At 41.8% G+C, this 24,256-nt stretch overlaps 1 protein-coding gene across 4 annotated transcripts in view; it reads left to right on the top strand.

Moving 5' to 3' along the window:
• MAP2K4 (mitogen-activated protein kinase kinase 4) overlaps positions 1-24,256 on the top strand; it is a 105,576-nt gene that overhangs the window by 43,225 nt on the left and 38,095 nt on the right. For 2 of the 4 annotated variants that reach the window (XM_064522510.1, XM_064522509.1), the window contains 2 exons: positions 12,055-12,150; positions 18,209-18,383. In XM_064522510.1, the coding sequence (XP_064378580.1) occupies positions 12,055-12,150; positions 18,209-18,383 (271 nt within the window). The remainder of the gene's footprint in view (positions 1-12,054; positions 12,151-18,208; positions 18,384-24,256) is intronic. The other 2 variants (XM_064522512.1, XM_064522511.1) reach the window with 1 other exon arrangement.

Here is a 24,256-nt window from a genome sequence, read left to right as displayed (position 1 = left end):
AAAAAATGAAGACGAAGGTCATGTGTCTGCGCTAGAACTTTCTAGGGAGGGTTAAGTTGTAATAGCCATTCCTAGTTGAAAGAGATGGATGTTACAGGTTGGATTGCTTTCTCTGTACAGAGGTTGAATAAGCTTGGATATGACTATTATATCCTCACGTCCTTTATATTGTCCCTAGTGGATTCTGTTCTTCAAAGGCAATGGTCACATCTTCTGGTCACACACTTCTCCCAAGAGCTGTTCCTCTCACAGCTGGTGCATCACAGCAATATATTTGTATTCCCTGTCTGGTTCCCCAGATAGGCTGGAATGTTTTTTTCTCTGTTGTCTAGAAAACTTTCTAGACTTTAAATTTAAAACTGGATGTTCCAGACCACTTGGCTAAGATGCATTCTTAATTCAAGATGTGCTTCTGTTTGCTGAATTGTTTCCTCTTCCTCAGCCTGATGGAAATGGGTGGACTTGGGCTTGTTCGTACTGTTTGACTTCTCGTGATAAGTGCTGGCTCAACACTTCCTTTTGTGGATTTCCCTGTGTAGATCCTATTGGTCCAGATGGGTGGATCTGAAGATACAGAGAGGTCAATTTCTCACATGAAATTTCGGTTTCTGTGACTTGGATCCACCAATCCGGAGGCTATCCTGTTGTATCTGCCTCCAGAAGGGCAGAATTTCCCCTCATCAAATGTGCTTTTTGCCTTGTTCTTCTCTGAGCTCTGGAAATAACCTGTGGGGAGCTGAGAGGAGGCAGTTTAGTGACCTGCAGGTGCCACAAGATGTAAATTGCCTATTAGCTGTATTTTGCTTGATTGACAGGTTTTGATCGGGGAACTGATCAGGCTGGATTGGTGGATATTCAGGTAAGAATGTGGATTCTTATTATGTAAATAGAGAGCAAAGTAACAAAATGGGGTTCTTTGTACTAGTGCAGTGTTTGCTGGAAAGGAGGAAGCCTCCATATAAACTACATCACTGGAGCAAAGAAACCACTGCAGAAGAGAGAAAGCATGTCATGCCAGACATGACCTCAAAAGTTTCAGATCATCAGCTGTGGCCATACTCATCATCAAGGCAAAGCTGTAACCACCAGAGACCAAAGTTGTCTGCAGTCTGTGATCTCTCTTGCTGGTCTGGTGGAGCTGCCTGTTGGCTTTATACGCTTGTGAAATGTGTATGGCCCTCACATATCCTGTTGAGGTGTGAGTTCAGTCTTGTTTTTAGGGTTTGTTTCTTGGTGTGAGAGGTCTTAGGAGTGTTGGAAAAGAAGTTGGGGAGCATGGAGGAAATAATTTGGGGAAGAACCCTAAGCTAGGAATAGAATTCAGCTTTTTGCGTGGAAGAGGTGATACTCATGTTGGCTGAAGTGAACTGAAGCCCAGCACTTGGTCTGGTTTCCACAGAAGGCAATGAAAGGTTATCCTAGTGATGTATGTTTGATATATGACTCCATTCATTCTTTTTAGTTGCTTGTTTTTATTGGCATGCTATCTGGAATAAATATTTCAAACACTATGAAACACCAGTTTCAAAATGTGCCATTATTAGGAGCCTAGGAATCTCCTGGACTATTAGCTGTACTTCTCTATTGTTGCAAACCATGTGTTTTAGAATACCTTCTATAACCTATTGAGCTTTGGTATAGGATCAGGACAATTGTACTCCTATTAGCAAGCTATTTCCAGAACTTCACTGTTTGCACGGGTAAGAACTTTTTTGTTAATATGTAGGGTGTGCCCTGGTATACTCTTTCCTGGGAAAGAGAGATCGTAGATCACACACTTGTTACCTAATGGAGAAAATGGAGAAAGGTTGTTACCTAATGGAAAAAGTTGGAGCGCAGGTTCTCAAATCATTTTCTTGCCCAAATCATTTCCCCTTCACCACCCCCACTCCATCTTTTCTTTCCCATCTTCTGCAGTGCTTTTTGAGCCATGTCTTACAGTTCAGTTCTCAGGATGGGGCTGCATCCCTCTGAGATATATTGTAAAGCAACGTGCTGCCATGGATCCAGGGAGCAAAGGAGAGTGGTACTAGGCCAGGCTACACAGCAACAGTAAGACAGGTCAGACTGTGTGGGGGAGAGTGGGGTGGTTGTGCAGGAGCAGACGGAGCCTGTGAGTGGTGGGGACCTCCGGGCTTAGCAGTGGCATCTCGCTGTGGGCCTTGGAGCTGAGAGCTGGACAAGGCTGTAGTGGCTGAGTGGCAGCGAGAGGGGCTGGCAGGGGCCCCGCTGGTCCTGTTTGTCCCTCCCAGCCTATGCCATGCCAGGCTTCTGCCCCTGCCAGCACACCTCGCTGCCCAGCCCTTCTTCCCCTTCCCTTAAGTCTGCTGTCAGCTGCATTGGGACATCTCTGAAGGAGCAACGCTTCATTACAGGTGACCAGGAAACCCAGCGAGGAGGAGGCTGACAGAGCGCAGTGCAAAACTGGAGGATGGAGCTGAGTGCTGCTCCCTGCATCTTCAGTGGAGCTAGTATTTTGCCCTGAATATTTTCTGAACTAGAACATCTGTTAAAATGAGGGGGCTTTAAAGTGACCTTTAAATAGGAGACTGACTCAGACTGGCTTTGAATGAGATTAGAAACTGGAGGTACATTACTAGTTGCTGTCATTTGGGCTATGACTCCCTGAAATCTCCCTTCCTGGTGATACTGATAATTGTGTTGCCTTTTTGCAACTAAAAGCCATTGTAAATGGCTTTTCTGTACAGACTCTATGGAGTGGACGGGCAGAGCTTGAGCTGACTTTTGAAAGTCTCTTAATGCAGCTTGTATTGCCTGTGATTTCTTTCACAGGTAGAATATATTATGCAATAAAATTGAGTTTTCATCATGATCTGTGCCCTAGTAGTAATGCTTTTAAATGGCTGATGCCTGCTAAAATCCAGAACTTCTGAGAAGTTGAGCTAACAACTAATCTTATGAACGGTGGGATGGTTTTGGTTCCTTTGATGCCAGTCTTTCAGGGCTGGGCCCCAGGATGAAGTGTTCAGTGACAGGAGTCAAGGCAGAAGTTTTGAAACAAAGATGAATTCTGGTTCTGTGGCTGCATGTGACTAATGAAGCATGAGTGTGACCACTTAAAAAAAAACCTAAAAAGAATGAGCATCTTGTTTAGTCCAGCTGTGACTGTTACTACCAAATCTATTTTATGAGTGCAGTGAGTAGTTTTTTTCTAGTTATGATATGCTACCCAGCCTGTCTGTAGAGCATCTGGCATGGTAATGTACATAATTTTCATGTGACCTATGCAGAGTAAAGGCAGAATAGAGCCTTTATTACAGAGAGTAATTTGAAGAATAAAGTATTTAAGCAGTTTACGTCTGCAAAAATAAAATTTGTGTTTTGCATGCCACGTGAAGCAGGGTGATGTCTGTGTGGTTGTTCAGCTAGTTAAACCATCTTTGCGGAGGGAAATTCTTACTTGAAAGGGTGCAATCTAGAAATGATGTAAATATTTTACTGACAGCTGAAGCCTCAATCCAGGAAAGCATCTGCACCTGCTTAAGCCTGGTCAAATTCAGGAAAGCTGGAATGTGGTTGCTGTGCTCTAAAGACTGGGTAACAGTGGATGCTCTGGAGAGGTGTTGCTTGAGACCGCAGCATGTACTTATTAGTGTGGACCACATTTCTGATTTACACAGGCTTAAAAACCACTAACTTTGTTTTGCTGAAACAGATACTACAAAGACTAGAGATCACAAGCCATGGTTGGAGTGATCCGTTAAATTCCAGAACCACTGTCTTTTAATTGCTACTTCCAACTTACTGAAACACCTTTTACCTCCTCTGCTTAGGATTTAGGTCACAAGCAAAATCAGATTACTTAATTATCTGTATATAAGCTCTACAGAGCTACTTACAACTGGTGGCCTTTCCTGAAAGGAGGCTCAAATAACACTAACAGTGGAACAGCACTGGGAGATTTGACTGGTATAGTTGGCAAGGGAAGTTTGCCTGGCAGTGGTCTGTGCTGTGCTGGCTCTCATTGGCCTCAGTGGAACCAAGCTGTTGGGTTGTGCTATGGATGTGTTTATTGGTTTTCTGGAAAGCATTGTACTCTTCTGGTGTACAGATGTCTTGATCTTGATTTTAGACTACAGATTTTAGATCCACCTGCCACAAAATGAGCATACACACAGGATTTTGTTTGGCATCTGTTTCACAGTATGTTATTTCTTGAGCATCTTGTCTCTTTGCTGGGAAATGTGTTGCCTTTTAGGGGTACCACCTCTCTAGAACTTGAGCACAGCACATTGCGGTCTGATTTGGAAAGCAGTCAAGGTGAAATGACCTCTTTTAATGATCATGAATCCAGCTTCTGAACTATCTGTTGACCTGTAGCCTCTCTGTAGCAGTTAGATGTCTTTTTCTGGGTTCATCATCGCTTAAAACTCCAGAGGTGCATGGTGCACCTTCTTCCTCTTGTGACGTCTGAGAGATTCACACATGCTCTCTAGATAGAGGCCCAAGAGATGTGTTGTCAGACATTTATTTAACAGGCTTTGAGGTTGGATTCCTCAGAAGCAAATTGAGGTCCAGTTAGTTGAACTTTAGACTCTGTTGCTGCTGCTTCCTTTATTTCAGCATAGTTTAAGGACTGTCATTACCTGGAAAAGATTTTTCTGGCTGTCCCAAAGTCTCTCTCAAGTGTCTATTTCTTTTTTAATCTCCTCTTACGCTTTTCCAAACCTTTTTGGCACCTGGTTTTAGGCTGTTCTCTAGCTGCCTAATCTACAGCTGGCTGAGTTCCATAGGAAATTACTTATGAGAGTTTTTAACATTTGTCTGAAAAATATTAAAGCATGAAGTGGAAGTTCCTGAACCTGTCATGTTCGCAATTACTTGTGTGAAATTACCTGTAAATAGTTCTGTGTCTGTTCCCTGTTTCTTTCACAGTTATTCCACATGTTTAATATTACAGATTTCTGATACCTTTCTGTTGTATGATACCTTCCTATTACATGATTGGATGACTGGAAGTCTTAGGGATAGGTTTCAGTGGAAAAAATATCAATTAAGATTTTTTTTTTTCCTGTGAACATTCTGCAACATTTCCTAAAATTTGCAGTATCTGTAAGTGTACTTACCAGGAAACTTGTTTGCATTTTCAATTAAGTATAAGTAAAATGGATACCAGGACTCAGCTAAAGCATTTAAATGTTTGAGGGAGTCCACAGAAAATGTTTTAATAGATTTGCGCTTTTAATAGGAGCATCACTGTAGTTTAAGTGATGTTTAAGTTTTTTAAGTTTTTAAGTTTAAGTTTTTTACACATCGTTTTTTCAGGAGCTTTCCTGCAAATTGACGAGTTTTGTCAGTATTTAACATTTGTGTTGCTTTCCAGAATTTTACAGCACTTTTAGTTGGCCAGTGATCTCTGTGGCCTCATTGAGAAAGAGATGGTATGGTTTGTAGAACATCTGTGTTCAGTATCTTAGATTTCAAGTAGATCTCCTCTTTGGAGAGGGTTTTACCAAAGTTAGTGTGAGATTTTGATTGAACATGCTACCTTAAGCTCTCTTTTCTCTAAATTTCAGAGTTTCTCTAACATGGTAATTCTGTTCTCTACAGGGGAGCTTTTTGGTGTCTGCTGCTTCTCAAAATAAATTTCTGTAGAAAACTCCATGTCCTTTAGAGCACCAGTGCCCTACTAGGACTATTTACTTCTGTCTGCATGGGTTTTGGTACCTCAGCCCTCCAGTTCTGAATTTGAGCCTTTCATTTTTGGGACCAAAATTTGGAGCTTGTAAATCTACATTAAGCTAATTCATACTGATTTTTCAAAACTGCTGAGCATCTGTAGCTTCCTTCCAATCTAGTGGGACCTGGGATCCTCAGAACTTCTGGAAACCTTATCACCTACATTTAGGTGATCCTGATGTTGAATGCTTATCTGGCTCCCATTACCATAGGTTTTGAGTGCTTCACACTTGTTCATTAATTTAGCTTTGCAAAACGAAATGGTTGCAGAAAGATCTATGTTCCTCATTTTGCAGATGGGAAACTGGAGAGTAACACAATTTGGGAAAGGTAAAGGTTAAGCAAGAAGCTTGTGACAGGATAGGAATTCAGTATGAATCTCCTGATAATCTGTGGTCCAGAGGTTAATTTCCACTTACTTGTCCCATCCCTTGTGTAGGCAGGAGCTATTCTTCTGGCCCTTTGCATGCAGGTAACAGTAGTCAGGGCTGTTCATTTGGGAGCAGAATTTGACCTTGCAGCTATCAAGCTGTCTTTGTGCCGTGGGTGTAAAACTGATCCCTCTTTCTGATGCTCCTGTGCAGTCTGCCTCTCCAGCAGTGTGAAAGAGTCCTGCCCTGACAGTTGATGCTAGATGTCTGAAACACAGCTAGGAAGCTCCTGTGAATTTGCAGCATTTTTTAATTCAAGGCTTCAGTTCCTCACACTGCCTCCTTAAGCCTATGTTCGCTGGCATGCAGGGAGCAGGAAGATGGGAGTAGTCCTTTCTGGAAGCGATAGAGGCAGAATGGCTACTTTGTGTTTTCTGTAAGGGTGTTTTTAGTGCAATTCTCCACAGTTTTCCTTCTCCAGGGAAAATCTGGATGGCTTTTAAGGAGATTCTTTGAAGACCAATAGTTTTAAGGTTGATTACCATATTTCTTTCTGCAGAGTAGAATGATATTTCCTATATTCAAAATGTGGAGGGAAGTGAAGTGTTTACTTCTGTGGAGATAAGAAAATTATGAGGTAGAGACATGAGGTGGAAATGCTCGTTTTCAAAGGGAACTCGATTTTATTAGTCCTCAAATCTGCTGTCTATTTATACACATAAAAGAGTCTATACAGAGCACTAAAGCTGGGCTGGCAGTGTGTCCCTGGAATATAAGTATCTCATAGAATTTCTTTCTGGTGCCTGCTTTCCAAAAAGCAACACCTCCCTTTTGTCTAGTGACACGAATGTCTGGGTGACCTGTGGCTAGTTAGGCCCTTTCCTAGGAGCGTTGTTGTCCTCAAGTCCATCTGTGCTCTTGGCAAAAGCCAGGTGCTTGCAGCCTGCTCAGGACAGAACTCCTGCCCTGGAGGTACCTGCAGAGCAGAGCCCTGTGGTAGCAGTGGTTCTTGCTTAATCAGCCCAGTTTAAATGCCCAGCTTTATAAACCGGAGTGTGAAGTGAATACTTCAGTGACAATTTCCATAATCTAACAAGGAAGATGATGTAAGAATTGTCTTCTTGACCACTTAGAAATTTTCTTCCCAACATGTAAAGATTTGGAAAGGCAGAATCCTTCATGTGTTTAAGGTAAGGGATAGTGCTGATTTTATTTGAAAGCAGTTTAAGATTTCAGAAATACTGAAAGCTTGATGTGGCATAAGATTTTGGGTTTATTTTGTTTCTACTGCTTGGATCCTGCTTGTTCAAATGTAGTAGGTCTTAGTGGAGCAGCAGATGTGACATTAGTATTTAGCAGACCCCAGGGATTCCTGAGTTACAGCTTTCTATTCACACATCAGGAAGAACACATCTGGTCCTAGCCTAGCTGTATAATTCACATGAACATGTAACAAATGCAATGCTTATTTAAGAAAAGTGGAAGTAGGTCAAGTAGTTTCAGAATCAATATCAGCTCTTGTGTTCCCTTTGTGTTATTCTGTTACTGCAAGCACATTTTTCTCTCCTTTTTTCTTTCCTTTGTTCCTAAGTGTTGCATCCCCTAGCAAGGACGGCAGTGTACATGTTCATATGTAAACTGGTTGTAAAAGCCTGGTGTGTGGAGATTTTAAAAGCATTCAGCACACAAAACACCCTCGTCTCCTCTGGAGGATTAGAGAGAAAATGAGGGAGCATAGGTCCATTCATACTGAATTTTCCAATGAAGCTTTTAACTGCCAATGTGTTTTCAGATAATTTTAACTGTTAATTTTTTTAAGATGTATGTTTCTATGCTTCAATATTTTACCTGGCAAATATTATAAGCCATTCTAAAACTTGTATTGCATGCCTTGTAGAGGAAGTGTGATGTGTTCCCATCTCTAACCCTTCTTTGATGTTCAGGCCAGCTTCAGAGGGTTTAATTATCTATATTCAACAGTAATTTTTTCATGATTGAGAAGTATGGCTGAGACCCAGAATTCCATTTGCGAACTGGAAGTAATGGGGAGTAACCCCCAAATTTCTCCCTTCCTTCCTCAAGCAATGAGATGTCTTTGGGACTTGAGCTTGTGGCACCTGTATGTCACCTGTGGCCTGTGCCCCAAAGTGCCCCTGGGATCTGTTGAGCTGTCTGGATTGCTACTATCCTGCATAAGAGCAGAGAAGAAATTAAGCATCCCCATATCTGAATTCAACAGTTTGCAAAGTATGCTCTGAAAACATTTAAGATGCTACTGATTTCAGTTAAATATAGCCAGGGGGTAGGAGATGCTCTTATTCATCTTTGCGTAATAGCTCGGAGGCTGGAGTATTTTCTTGGCATTTTCATTTTAGCGTCGTTTGCTCTAGAATGATGAATCTTGCTTTCTTAACTGTGGGTTGATCCAAGTTTAAAAGGGGGAATAAGTGTCCCATCCTGCATGTCATGTAAGTCAGTCTCTTGGGATGTGAATTAAGTCTTCAGGCTGAAGAAAGCCTAGATCCAAGGTTTCCGTTCTTCCTGGGTAAATACCGTAACCACTAGCTTAATACGCGAAACGTGCTTGTCTTACAAGAGGAAAATGGTGGTCCAGCAGTCTGTGCTCCTATGCACATTTTACTCTCCGATGCAGCGGAAATAACTTCAGGGTATGTCTCCTAACTGCGTGTATGCCATCCATTGAGGTTTTGATGTAGGGACCCAAGCTCAGGTGAGAAAACCTCACATGCACCCTACTTTGTACTGTTTCCTATGGGTTAGCTTACATGTCCTAGCATTCAGCCTGCTCATTGCTCTGACTTCCAGGTCTGCAGATCTGGGTCTCCTGATTCTGTGTAGAGAAGCTTGCAGGAGTCTGATGCAGCTCTGTGAATTCTGCTCCTAAAGCAGAATGCTACTGGTCCAATATTGCAGGGATGCACATCAGTATCTAGCTATCTTTTAGGATCTAACCCAGTTTAGCTGTGCAGCTACCAATACCTTCTTCAATTGCAGTTCATATGTAAAATCTCTATGTATGTGTATATATATGCATATGCATCTGTGTGTGTGTATGTATGTATGTATATATACACACACACACAAATAGGTTTGGTCTGTACTCTTTTTATTTTTATTTTTTGGATAAATGTATTGTTTGAATACTTACTTACAGGTATCAAACTAGGACATTGATAAAACATTGGTACCAGTTTAATGTCTGTGTACAGGAATTGTCTCCGCTGTATTGTCAGAATGGTTTATCTAGTTTCTGACCTTAAGTGATTGTCACTGATGGGCTCCACTTGATAAGTGATGGTCAGTTGCAGAAGTGTTTTGATAGTTGTGTGACACAGAGAAATGTGAGAAAGGGTTTATGTACAGATAAATAAAATTGTGATATGTGTGATTTAAGTTGGACTTGAACCCTAAGTTTGCAGATTTGGACCTTGTAAAATGCATTCCTTCAGGAAACCCTAACAGGCTGCAGCTGCTAACTGCAGAAACAAACTTTACTCACTGCTCTTCTGTATACTCAGGATCACTATATTTCATCAGAGCAAGAGCTACATACTTCATCTCTTCAAATATTAATCACCTCTTTGTAGTAAAATATCTTGCATTTTTCTTTGCTACTGAGAAGTGATCTGAGTTTTCTGCTTTGAGTTCGAACTGAAGGAATTGATTATCCCTTTTGGCTTTTGTAAACATCAAGAAACGGAGGAAAAAGAGAAGAGAATCTGCACATTCAGAGACTGCTTTGACCTTGCAGGTCATCATCAACAACTTCTATTTTCTTCCCTTGCATAAATGAGTGACTTTCAACATGTATCGGTAGAAGTGGAGGATATCTAGGCTGATGCACCCAGAGAAAAACAGCTGCTGTACAAAAGGAGCTCAGGCAAATGACTTGCCTATGCATTGGATGGATTTGATGGAGTTGGGAGCTGGCCTTCAGGGCTGAATTGGTTTTGCCACTCCACTGGTTTGAGGAACGGGCTTCTGAAAAGGACTTAGATTAACTGGGCTCAGGTAGAAATTACAGACCTCTTCTTTGAGATTCAGATGGATATCGTTGCTTCCTACTGTGAAGGTCCTTGCATTTTGGGAAACCTCTGAAAAAAGAGACCGAAAGGCCAAGCCTGTATACAGTGGATCATTGTGACCCTAAGTAGTCTTTTCTTTGAGCTAGTCTTAATTCTCTCCTTTCTAAAATATGTTTGGAATAAATCTAGGTGGGCAATTGCTCCTTCGTGCCCAATGTAACTGATATATTTGCTGACAAAAGTCCACATCAGTTGAATGATTGTTTCAAATACCTTCTGCTAGAGCAGTGTGAAGGTGATTGCCATCTTTGAGGAACGTGGGGGGCTTCTGCCTAATCCAGTTGGGTATATTCAGGCTCTCCGATGTTCTAGCTGGGTATTTCATGCCAGTGAAGGATGGGAAAGGTGACTATCTGTACTATTGGCCTAACTCCCGCAGAGCATCCTTACAGAACTCTGGATCCTTACATTACCTCTTAGTCCCTAACAGTCAGTGGAGAAAACTCTGCCCCCACAGCCATTTGGTGAGGCCAAAATTTAAAATCTCGTAGTAGTACTATGGAGCCGTGGAGCAAGGGGACCGTGGACAGGCAGTTACTTTCACTGGCGCATAGGAATCTCATGTTTTATAAGAGAGGCACTTTTAAAATACAAATCAGATTTGATCTGAGTCTTGTTATGAGCTCTCATTTGGTCACTGGATTTGACAGATGCATCTTGGAAAAAGCAATCTCTGTCTTGCAGTTAGGTGATTCCTTTGTCTCCCACCTATCCTTGACTGCCGCAAGAAAAAAAAATGCTGCCAGGTACATTTTTCCAGAGTTGCAATGAATTTCAGGTTAAGCCATGTGACATTAGTGAAAGCTTTTCTATCCCAAACAGAAAAAATATCCTAAAGTATAGTTTGGAGAGCTTCAAGCTTTCTGGTACTAGAGTTGGAGCTTTATAACATGCAAAAGTTTAAATTAGAAAAATTCCTTGTTAGAATAATTGAAGCAAAAATATTTCATGTAGTTGAAATAACATAGTGCTTATTATTTAGCTCTCTCAAGTGTTTCCAACGAGGAGCTGAACAAAACCATAAGTAGGCATTTCTGAACCTTTGGAGATAGATTCATTGTTCGCTTGTAAAAGTGCTTGTATGTTTGTTTTCTATTTGTCCTCCACGAAGTGCTTGGTAAGAACCCATCTTGCCTGAACTGCTAGAACCGTTCTGAGATAATGGGTCTTCATATTGGGAAAGGAGGGTTTTGCAGGTGGAAAGCTTGAGAGACCCAGAGATCCAGAACTTGATTTTTGTTCTTAAAGAAGACTTATAGTACAGAGTGGTAATTTAACTCGTGGTTCATCTGTCAGTTATGCAGCCCTGCAGGTAAAAAGAAACTACATAGCATATTCAAGGCATGCAAACTTATTCACTAAGAGATGGATTGTCCTACCAGGAATGACAAGGCCACATGGAAGAGACCACTAGTCCTAGATTGGTGGATCCAAAATGGAAGCTAGGTTTTCTTTTAGTAAGTTCTGCTTTTTGGACCACAAGAAAAGCAGTGCAGTGATGGTCAATGTGCCTTTAGGCAACAATCACTAATGTATGGATATGTGGTTAGTAAGGTTAATACAATTAGTCATGTTTTTAATCATAATAATGATACAATTGGAAATAATAATTGCCACTGTTATAAGAAAACAAATTGCTTGCAATTCCATGTGTTAAATTACGGTTCAAATCATCAAATATGTATGCTGTTGTTTTGCTCCCAATAAGGGAGGGTTCCTTAGGTGAAATTTGGAAGAAAAATATATAGCTCACTAATTTCTTATGTTAACCACTCCAAAGGTAGTGTGACTAGATGAGTATTGTGTTTTACGTTATTGTGTCATGTGATAACAGCACCATGTTTTCCTGTCATTTTCACAACTTTTCCTGGCTGAAGTGATACACAAGCAACCCTGGGTAGTAATCACATTGTCCCGTTCAGTTTCAAAAGGAGAGAAGCGGACCTCATCCAGAAACTTTCCAGCAGGCTACAGTAAGCTTAACTGTCTGTTAGCCATTGTCAAATATTTTCCATATCCGCAAAAATGGCATCTATAAAGTAATGGAATTTGTCTCAGAAATAGCGTCATTCCATGAGTGATTTCTGTGTAACGATAATGATATTGCATCTCCGTATCATTTTTCAAAATATTTAAAATATATATTCTGATTCCTTTGTTGATTCTTATCGATGTGCTCATGTCTCTGTTTCCTGTTCTTTCACGGATAGCTGACCATGGCTCAGGAAATGTAATGTTTCAGAAAAAGAGTCGGCATTCTCAGAAGGGTTATTTAAACTAATTAGCTCAGACTTTTCAGTATTATTCCAACATGCTTAAATCCAGCGTAGGCTTAGAATACCCAGCCGTGGAAGGTTCAGTGAATGTGCTGCGGTCTGGCTCATGTCCAAATAAAAATGAGTTTGAGATTAATACGCTTAGTTAAATTCAGGACAGGTTTCACCATGATGAACTGAGAGGTTTCCTCTGTGTCAAGGACAGGGTTAATCAAAATCTATTGTAACTCAGTAGTTTACCAGGGGAGCTTAATATAAAATATTGACATTTTTAAAGCCTCAGCCAGACCCCGTTAAAGTCAGCGAGAGTCTTAACAAGCTTGAATGTGTGCTGGGCTGAGTCTCAAGGGCTGTGAAACGATCTGTGCAGTCTTCCATGCTTTGTTGCTATCTTTGTTTTAAAGTTTTGGAGGAGCATAGAAAGCCAGAGAAATGCTAAGGAGAACTTTGGCCACTTGTTCATGATGAAAGGGAGCAAATGTGCTTTTGCTTTTAATCTGAGTAGGTAAGAGATGCAAAACTAAATTATTTCCTTCTTTTGATACGTTTCCTGTATCTCTTCTTCATGTCTAGGAATCTGGAGTTATTAGTATGACTGATGAGACTAAGCCTCAGGACAGCTTAAATGAGTCAGAGCAAAAACGCTTTAATTCTGCCCCTCTTAAAGGGACCTCCATTCCCTATTAGCTTTTTTATTGTAAGCATAAATTTCTTCCCGTGAATCTGTTCAAATCTCGCGAGACCGCTAACACTTTCAGACCTCCAGAAATCACTGAAAGTTTTCTTTTGGAGGTTTTCTCCAGTGAAATTTAAAATAGGGTTGCTGTTTTATTAGCATTAGCCTGCAGGGTCTAAAAAATTGTTTTATGAATAACTCAGGCATTTAGATAGAAGAATTACAGTTTCTCTAGGCTATTTAAAAGACTTGGTGGAAACGTTTTAGCCAGAATCATAAGCCTCATTTTTTCTCTGAAGTTGTGAACAATGCACGATGTTATTAAAACTTTGTAGTTTGCATGGAAGCTTTTTTGTCTGGATTTAAGTTTTAGCACTCCTTTGGCTTATTGACCATGCTGACCACAGAACAGTTTCTAAAATTCCATCGTTTCAAACAGCTTTTTGCCAAACTTGTGGAGAATTAGAATTGTGATATATTCTCATTAACCAAAGCATAAATAGAAGCTTTAATGAGAGACTTTCTTGAAAAATCTGGCATTAGGCAGATTTGTGAAGCACAGCTGGTCTGTCTGGATCTTTTTGCCTATGCAGATCTGTTTTATTCATGTAAACTGTAATGTTGAATCCATCACTTTTGCGTTTCTTTGCCCTGAATCCCACAGATTTCTTAATGAAGTGATGCAAAAAGCAGAAGATTTAGGCAGTTACCTGTAGCATCTTTCTGGCCTTGCTTCGTGTCTGATAACTTTCAGTTTTGCCTAAAAATACACCAACTTTTCTCTGCTTGTCCCCACAGTCCTCCTTTTTTCATGCCAAAAAAATGCTTGTTTTAAAAAGTTTTGGTGTCCCTGCAGTTAGGTGCTAATAGCAGGGCTTGAATAACTAACACAGCCTGTCCAAAAGCTTCAAAATGTCTCTGTGGTTCCTTTCCAGTAGATTTTGTGGGCCTCTTAGCTACGGCAGACTTTCCGGTGTGGATCTAGCTCACCAAGCTTGCAGTGAGCAAACTTATGTCCCGAATGTGTGTGACACTGTCCTTGGCCCAGCTGTGGTGCCTGGCGCCAGCAGTCTGTGTGCCTCCTGCCAAGCTGGATCCACAAACATTTTTATTTCTGACAAAGGGCAACTGTTAGGAGGAGTTGTTGTCTTGCTTGGTGTTCCTAATCCCTGGGATAACTGCTGTGACAAGCATAGTAACCATCTGCAGTAAGACCGATACATTGGTGTCTTTCCAGTGCAATAATCGCAACCACCTTCTAAGCCTGTGCTGGTTTTTGCTTTTACAAATTTTCAAGGCAATAAAAGGAGTTAGAAGCTCAAGTGCTGGACAAGTCAATAGGAGTTACAGTCCCAAAGGTGCATTTGAAAATCCTACTTTTTAAAATTCTTTGAGGATTATATGAATCCAGCCTTCTTCTCTAGGTATTAATACATGGTTTAAACAATAAAACAAAACCCAGCAAGTCCATTTTGAGGCATCCTGTTCCTTTGAAGAATATATGCCTGGTTTTACACCAATATTGCTAGCTTTTAGAGAGATTTGGATTGCACAGCTTTAAAAAGAAATGGTAAGAGAAGACTTACGTCACATCTGTGCAAACCCTAATGAACACTAAACACAGTGATTGAAATTTGATCTATTGCAGAAGCAGGAGCTGGACATTAATTACTTTTTACCTTCACTGGACCCTGTTCTCTATGTTTACTTTTCTGTCCTCTAAAGCAATCTAGTATAGTACCCATTGCACTAGGATGTAGTGTAGGGTTTAGACAGACCTTGTATTTTTTGAGCATGTCTGCCCTGTGGATTTATGCACTCATATATCTGCAGCAGTGCAAATCTAGTAATAGATGTACTGCATTGATGTTTTATTTGTTTGCATAGCTTTGCTCAGTTTTGTGTCAGAATATTTCCATTTTGTATCAATGCAGAGAGTCTGTGTTCTGGATTTGCATTTTTGAGCTGCTTTCCTGGAAATCCTTTGGGTCTTTTTTTTCTTTACATTGGAAAATTCCAGCTATAAAGCATAGTTTTTTGATGCTAAAAGTAATCATTGTGTTATGATCATCACAGTTATGATTTTTAAGCTAGGCCATGCTGCTTAAAGGAAAACTGCAGTACTTATATCTGGCAACTAGCTAAATAAGCACAATCTATATTAAAATGTCTGTCACTCTGTCAAGCTTGTCATTTGGTTTTATGACCGTTTCTCTGGGTATTTGAGAAAAATGCAGGGACTCTGATCACGATGCAAGGCAGATGGCATCATAAATAAATAATGGAAATTAAGCCAAGCTAAAACATACGAGATTTTGTAGGTGGACATTGACAGTACATCTCATTTCAAACCATATACCAAAATAGGCTGGGGAGTTTTGTAGTCCCCTGGAGCTATACTGCTTCACGTCAGAATAGAGCTGCAGAGGGCACCTAAATAAAAACTCTCTTAAGAGAGGAGTATTTCCTCGCTCACATCCTCATCCCTGCTGCTTGAAACCGCCATCCTGCAGCTGCAGGAACAATGGCATAGATTTGCTGTCACACTACAGCTGGGGAGAAACAGGCTTCTTGTTTAACAAGAAATTAATGAATTCAGATGTGCTTTCTGTTCTGCCATAGGGTGAGAAAAGCAAAGTTTCCTGGGCAGAGGAACAGACAAAGGAAAGACTTGAGATCGGTTTAATTGTTTTCTTTGAATAAACCATGTCAACATTTAAATTTTTTACCACTATGAAAACTTAAATATGGAGTGTTGTTTGGAAAGAAAAGATGGCCAAGTTTTGTTCAGAAAATCAATGCTCGCATTTCAGCTTCGTGGAACTACCTCTTTGCCTTTTCTTTTTCCTGCCTTTCAGAACAAGATTTTGCTCTTTTTGAATGGTCTTGCTTCTTCCTTCCCTCCAGCTGGCAGGAGGTAGGCAGGAAATGTCCATTTGCCAGTGCCTCCTCAGCATGTTGCTTGTCACCTTAGTTCTTCCATCAAAAGAAGAACTATTTTTATGGTACTGACGAAGTAGGATGGTTGAACAGTTAAATGATAGCTGATTCATTTAGCCTTCCTTCCAATGTAAGCTGCCTGCAAAGACAGCTGGCAAGTCTGGAGGCCATGTTTCTGTTTTTTCCTTTCCTTTTCTCTGCTCTTCTTTCCTTTTCTCTCCTTTCCTTTCCTTTTCTCTGCTCTGCTCTCCTTTCCTTTTCTCTGCTCTCCTTTCCTTGTTTTCGTTCCTTGCTTTTTAGTAAGCAGATTCCATGGAGAACCCAACTAAACGCAGTGTTTTGTTTGAGGATTCAAATGCACAAAAGCTTAAAGAACGTAAATAATGCTAACTAATGGATGCCACCTCTGCCTCTGCAGGCTTCTGTGTACTTAACATCTGTAGCACTATTAATAGGTCTTCCCCTGAATTACACTTATGGGCAATGAAGCTGGAGGGATGCTCTAGGGTGGCAGGTTGGAAATGTCAGCTTAGGAAAATCAGAGGAGGGGAAAGAACAGAACAGTCATAGCATAACATTGGTGGGGGGAGCGATTTAGTGACACAGTTCATCAGATGGGTCAAAGGTTCAGGAAATGCAGCTGTTCAAAGCCCAGGGAGTGCTAAACCAACGTGTCGTGGAGAAGCCAGCATGCAGCAGATGAAGCCCTCTGAACCTTAGTTGCTCCAATAAATTGACCTTTGGACCTGACCTCATTGCCCTCACGAAACCCAGATTCCAAATAAAACCCGGTGGAGGTCAGGTTTGGGTCTGCCATAGCATCAAACTGGGTAGTGCTTGCAGCTGCTGGATGACAAATAGTCAGCTGTATTTGTCAGTGTGGAATCAGCCATAACACGTTTATTCCTTTGGCTGATAAACTTGATCGGTTTTATGGATTTGATCAAATACCTCTTGTATGTTCTGCTCATTTGACCAGATCTTGGAAAAGCCGGTTGCTCAATCAAATGCCCAGATTAAATGATCAGAGTCCAAATGATTAGTTTGACAGAATCTCCCTTGTACATGAGGTCATCAAAAATACCTGTCTGCTTTAATATCTGTGCGAAATTGGCATGTCCTACAGTGAGAACCATCTTTAATGATATTACTGCTACTTTAAAGTAGGAAGCTCAGGCTTTTGATGTACTTGGTGACCAGAGAAGTATGAATCAGCTCATTAATCAATGAAAAACTGGAAACTTGTGTTCTTTTTAAGGTGAAAAATGTTGAAAATACATGTGTATTTCCTGCTAAATCAGTGATAGTATTGCTGCATTTGAGTGAGTAATTGGAAGCATCTTAAAACAACTGTGGAAGTCTTTTACTTTTTTCCCCCACAGACTTTGGGCATCATTCTGCTCCTTACGTGAACAAAATCCTTTAGGCTTTAGCGGGAGCAATTTCTGCCCAAGAACACTAAATTTAGGTGTTTGGTAAAGATGCACTTGAACAGGCAATTTGTGTTTTCAGATGTCACAACTTATATATTTAAATATAACACAAATTATTGGCTTTTCATTTGTTTAAAAAAAATCAAATGTTTGTCTAAAATGTGTTGAAATTAATTGCAGTTTTCCATTAAGAGCAAGCTCTCTTTAAAGTCCCCTTGATACAAACAGAAGATACTGCCCTTGTGGAATAAAAATCAAACTAAAAATGAGACAGTTGCTGTGGAGCGTAACGGTGTAGAGTTGTAGAAGCTTTGGGGCTCTGGGACTGGGGAGTGCTCTTCAGACTCTTGGTTCTGCATGTTACCAGATCCTGCTTTAAGCCTGATGTATTTTGTGCAAAGCAGAAAGAACTGTGTAAATGCGTGAGTAGAATGACTCTAATATATGAGACACATTGAATTTTATGCCACAGCTGGAGAAACTTACCATTAATTGAAGCTGTGAGCAAGCGTATGTCATTTTTGATTTAACATCCTCCCTCCCTCCCTGCACCCTCCTTCCCCCCCAACCAAAATCCTGCGTGGAGTCAGATTGTTGCTGTAGCCTTTGTGAACCCCTCTCTTCTAATGTTTAATCAAGTGCTGAAAAAGAGAAATTTACAGACTATTTAAAATGTGGAAAAATTGCTTCCCAATATTTTTGACAGAGAGAGACTGAGAACACACAGCATTGAATCATCAGGAAAATTGAAGATTTCCCCTGAACAGCATTGGGATTTTACAGCAGAGGACTTGAAAGACCTTGGAGAAATTGGACGAGGCGCTTATGGTTCTGTCAACAAAATGGTCCACAAACCAAGTGGGCAAATTATGGCAGTTAAAGTAGGTGATGCCCATACTTACGTTTGTACTTCAGTCCATTTAGGGTTGAAATGTGATGGAGAATTAATGTTCTTCCATCTGTCACCCATCTACTGCTCTTTTCTATTTATTTCCAGTATAAAGGCTGCTTTTTGCTGAAAATACATTGTGTAATGGGCATATTGTCAAGTGATTTGTGAAGCTCTCATAATTGCTTGTGCCCTTTTGAAAATGCCTATCAGGAACCTACTGTTTTGAGGGGATCGCATGTCTCTGGAGACTGATAATGTGACATGGACCTTCACCTCTGGGTCACTGGTTCAGATACAGCCTAGGTTGGTAGTAGGCACAAGTTAACATCCAATAGCATCTTGGTGTTTTTTGTGAAATAAGGTAGTGACTTAAAATTTGCTTTTTATGGAAGCATGTGCCCATGGTGTAGTAATTGACAGCCTTTCCAGGAGGAGCTGGGATGGGGTAAACACATTCCAGGGAGTGTTTTGCTGTTGTCGATATATGATAGTGTCCTTGCTTTGTGCTTACTGTGCTGAACCTGCTCTGGAGATGGAGATTGTAGTGGTGTCCAGGATTGTCCCTTTTGTTCCTTATGCTACCCAGAAACTCACCTTAAAAATAAAAACAATATGCAACTTCATCTCGTAGCCGGGCAATATGAAGTAATCTTTGTCTTACTGTAGTAGTGCTGCTTGCTGGGAGCTTTTGAGGAATTGCTTGTCCATGGAGCTGGGTGAGGTGGACAGCAGCTGTTCTCTCTCTTTCTCTCTCCTGTCCTTTTCTTTGCTTGCTGCTGGGTGGTGACTAATGACATCAGTCTTTTAGCTCTGTTGATGAGATCAACTGTAAGTGCTCCTGTGGCTCTAATGAAAGAGTGGAACAGAGCTGTGAACTATACAGCGCTGCATTGCTCTCTTTTTCGGCTGTCTTTGCCTTCTTTGGAAAACTCTCTGATCTGGTCTGGAAACATTCACTCCTGCTGGTTTCATGTGCCAGGTAGACATGTCTAAGCCCCAGCTCTGGCTACTGTGAAAATAATTGGTACTTGTCTCAAGTGTGTCAGGGTCCCTGGAGTAACCACCTGATTTTTCTCCAATAAATGTTGACTTTCTCACAGGAGAGGGATATTGGCCAGGTCTCTCTGAGCTTTTTGGATCCCAGTGCAGTGATGTTTCAACCTTTTTTTGAATCCCTAAAAATCTCCCATGAAGCTAGAGAGTCCTTGTAGCTAAAGGCTTGTTTCTCTTAGTTGCCTTTGGTGGAACTTCTAAATGGAGTTTGCAGAATGGCTGATGTGGTGAAATGATGCCTGGGCAAAGTGTGTAGCTGTGGCACTCCAAGCTCAGGCCCAGGGTATGTGGCCTAAGTGACAAGTTTTGCTACCCTAATCATGTCAGCTGTGGGTAGGAAAAAACACACACCTATAGCTGGATGACTTTGTTAGCAAAAGCTCTGCAGTGGGTACAGCTGTGCTGAGAGGAGTGCTTTGCTGGTTTAGCTAACATCATGGAAAAGGGGGCATGTCCACTGGTGCAGCAATTCTGTTGTCCCAGGCTGTGTTTGCACAAGGGACTCTTAGGATCACAGAATAATCTTGTCAGTGTCCAGCACCAAAGGTCGGTGATGCAGGTACAACCTGGGAGGTGGGAGGCTCAAGTGCTGTGCTCTTGAAGCGCACAGTTGGAGGGTGACATTGCACAACCTGCCAAACTGGTTTTCCCAAGGGAAGGGAGGTGGGTTGCAGCCCAGTGGAGTGCTTGACTTGAAAAGTTGATATTAAAAAAAAAAAAGAAAAAAATCTTAGTTTTACAGTGTCTGAACCTTGAAATGTCAAAGTTGGGGCTGGAGTGAAGCCACCTTCTTTCCTTTGAACCCACTCCCCTTGGGTGGGCATGGCTAAGCCTGCAGCACTTTTTTCCTCCTGGGGTAGGAAGGAAGGATGGAGAATCTGGGGAAGCAGTATCCATTTTTAAGCTGTAAGCAGCAAAACAAAGGGCTATTCTATATGGCCCAGTGGAGATAAAGCATGAAATCAAAAAGGAAAATTTGTGGGTGGAACACTATGTGAGGTCTCCCAGGCTGAAATAGTTACTTCACAGCTTGGATGATGCAGTTATTTAAGATGAGTTTTCAAGACAGTGTTGATCCTGGACTAGCTATTAGTTCATCCCAAACTATTAAGCCTTTCTTTCTCAGGTTGCTTCGGCTGTTGCTTTTGGGGCAGTCTAGGTTGTGCATTTCTCTCTGTGCTCTTGCAATATCTTAATCCACCTTGTGGGCCTTGCATGCTGGGGGCCACCTACCTTCTCCTCTGCTTTGTGTCACTCAAGCCTGTGGTGTCCTGACAGCTTATGGAGCTGTTGCTTTCTGAAGCCTCTGTTCGTCACCTTCATTCAAATAAGCCAGCTGCTCCCTATGGTCTCTCCTTGCTCTCTGTAGGCATGAACTTTCCCCATTACATTGTGGTTTTTTTCTCCCTCCACTCCATGCCCTTCTGTGAGAGGGAAGTTTAAAAGGGGAATGGCTGTGTGAGAGGAAATCATGCAAGTATAGTGCTTTCAGATCGTGGCTAAGATCTAAATGATACCTGCTCATAACTCACTGGCATGGCACTGTGCCATGTGCAGGGCATCGGGGGGACTGCTCTTAATCTCGCTGAATTTCAAAGCCAGTATCTCTGCTTATTTGGTGGCGCTGCTGCTCTTTTCCTTTGCCTCCGCAAGAGCCGATTACAGCAACATCAGTGCAGCAGGCAAATCATCCTTGGAAGGACATTCAGCAGTAGGAAATAGCTTTTGGAGGCCACAAGCCAAAAGTTGTTGGCTGTTCTATACTGATGAGTGAAATACAGAGATGTCTCCAGAAGCTGCTAGTTAGATGCAGAGAAAATTGGTATGTAGGCCTCCTCCAGCTGCCATCACTACCCACTGCAGATATCCAGAGCAACCAGGCATCTAAGTTTCACCCAACATGTTTCTGAAAGCGCTGAGTCCTGTTTGCAGTTACCATCTTCAGAGGGCTGCACCTTGTGGCTTGTCAGCTTCCTTCTGCTGTGGACAGATTAAAATTCTGCTTGTTCTACAAGCATGCCGCATTTATATTTTAATGAGCAGATTAAAATTTGCTCTTTTTCCGTCTGATTACAGTTCTCGCTACATGGAGGCAGACTGGGGATTCTGCGCATTTATCCTGCTCACCTCTCAGCTTATGCAGATGTGGCTCTTCTGTAGCATGCCATCAGGTGCCGTTTCCAACTCCTTCCTCTGGCTTTTTTTAGCCTGTCCTGCCACTTTCATGGTGCTTTGCAGTCTTTGGTTTCTTGAAGTTTGGTTTAGTTTAGCCTTCCACTTTCTCTCTGCTTTGTATAATTCATTTTCCCTGTGACACAGATGCTGCAGGGCTTTCAAGCTCCTACTGCTAGCTGTCTGGTACCTCAGTTGTGTTGTTCCTGAGCTCTCTAATCAAAGCCTTTTTGTTACCCTTGCTGTCTACATTTCTTACCACTGCGGGAAAGCCATTCAGCCTCTATTGCCATCCTGCATGTGCTAAAAGATGACCAAAATAACCAAGATCTGACACAATTCTGTTTCACTTTCCAGTTTCCCCTCTTTTATGCAGTTTGGCCTAGTCAGCCAATTTATGGATCCTGGCAGCTTTAATCCTAGCACCTTTAATGAGGGTGTCTGGTTGCTCGCACCAGCAGGCCTGCCAGTCCGCTGGATGAGTCAGAAAGCTCTCATCTGCTGCTCAGACGTCAGTGGGAAAAGAGGAGAATGTGCCTCCGCTGCACTGGCGTGAAATCACTTCAGCAAAGCCTTTAGGGTCCCAGAGTGTTACTGAGGGAGCGAGAGGGTTCGATAATGAGCCCTTGTGCCCGATCCTGCTCCATCCTCTCCTCCCCTTTTATCATTCTTTACCTCCATAAATATACACTCAAGTAACAAAAAGGCATTACCGTGCCTCGTCAGGGGCAGGCCAGAGGCTGGAGCAGCAAGACGGCCACTGCAGAAGCAGAGCTGACGCCTGCGAGGCTGCCTGGGGCAGCGGGCTGGGAGCTGGGCCTTGTTTCAGAGGTGGATGGTCACAGTCATTGCTGTGATGCTTTTTCCATCTCTCCTGAAAAAAGACTGTTCCTAGAGATGTCAGAAAGAAGGGGAGACAACAAAGGAATGGAAAGAGAAATCCAACCAGAGGATTTGTATCCAAACCTTTCAATTTGCCCCCCTGGAAAATGTTGTAGTATGTTTTCAAAATCCTAATAAGAGAGAATCCTCTCTCTCAGACTTTCCCGGAGATTTGAAGTCCCTTTTTGCTCTGGGTCAGTCAGCTGGCATTGCAGTCTTCCTCTTGCCAGAAGAAACTATTTGTTTTCCTGAGAATTTATTGGCATCCATCCTAAGTCAAGACTCTCCCAGGTGGAAAAGAGAGCAGCTCAACTTTGTCCAGTACCAGCCCAGTCTGTGCAGATTCACAATGGCAAGGCCAGTCTGTACGTTAACTCCTCACCTCCTTGGCAGGTTTCTCTCCTGGACTCCACATTTTCCATGAAGGAAGTCTCTCCCCTGGCAGGCATTTGCCAACAGCACCGGTACTGTTTGTACTCTGCAGTTTTGCCTAGTCCGGTTACCAGTTCTTCTTGGTGTCCTCTGACTTTATTTCTGGTTTCTCGTTTTCTCTTTAGTCTATTAGTGCTTTTGGCCAGTCCTTGGCAGTTCATAAGTGACTCGTGGATCTGTCTAGCTTCTTGGTCAGCTCTGCAGAGTACCCTGGTCCCTTCTCAGGATCTGGCCCGCTGCACTCGTTCCTGATTCAAGTCGAGAGACTTCACCACATGTGCCATTTTCTAGCCCGCTTTGGTATTTGCCCTCCAGTATCACTGTGTTTTTGTCATAGCTACTCCATGATGGCTATGCACCTTGTTCATTGACGTTACTACAGGTTCTAGGAACCAGACCGTCTTTGGCATATCAAAGAAAGCTTAGAGAAGCCCCATTTCATTCCAGTGAAATGCCGGGGGTGGGGGGGGGGGGGTGGGGGGCGAGAGGGTGGAAAATCTCACCAAGCATTTGAGTTTTGTTTTTTTTCCCCCCTATTCTTAGATTTCCTTCTGGCCTTGGTGATCATTGTTACAAAAAAGGGCTTTAAAAAATCTTTTGCCTGCTTGATTTTCCAGACTGGTACAAAAGTGTGTAAATAAAATAAAAGTCCAAACCTGAATGAAAGCTAGGAAGTATTCTCACTGCTGGAACAGGAAGCTTTGCTTATTACTTAAAGGGTACATATTGTACATAGTGTGGATTTTATTACCCAGAGTGTTTAAAATGGCCCCTTGGAGGCTAGGAAAGTTTCTTCTTTGAAGAGTTTACAATGTAAATAATCACATATTTAAAATAGCAACCTTTAATCTGTAAAGGAGTGTGCATACCAGTCAGAAGTTTGAGTGTGACAGTGATGTCTCTGAGTCCTCAGAAGGTTGGCAGAAATGGCAGTTCAGACATCTGCGCTCAAATTCCTCTCTCCTATCAGATCAGCATCCTTCAACTTTCTTTGCTAGACCAGTCATTGCTGTCTGGCAGTAGGGAACTACTCTGGTACTTGAGTTTCGGTATTAGGAGCCTCTACTAATTTCTTCCTCTTCCAGTTCTGTTGTTTTGAAGTGTCTGGAAAATAAACTGTCAAGAAACTGGTAGAATGGCTTGTCCTTCAGCTAACCCTCAAACTTACTGTTGGGGCCACATGGAAAAGTCTTACACTTCTTTTCTATTGATTGATTTTTTTTTTTCTCTCAGAAATTGCTATGACTGGGAATGTAAGCAAATTGGGGAGGGAGCATTTTTGTCTGGAATCCTTGTGTTTCAGGTTTCCCTTACCGCAGAAGA

Source organism: Dromaius novaehollandiae, chromosome 18 (genome assembly GCF_036370855.1).
Source record: "Dromaius novaehollandiae isolate bDroNov1 chromosome 18, bDroNov1.hap1, whole genome shotgun sequence".
NCBI classification, from domain to species: domain Eukaryota; kingdom Metazoa; phylum Chordata; class Aves; order Casuariiformes; family Dromaiidae; genus Dromaius; species Dromaius novaehollandiae.
Note: the sequence above shows the minus strand (reverse complement) of the source record. Positions and strands in the feature narration are given on the sequence as shown.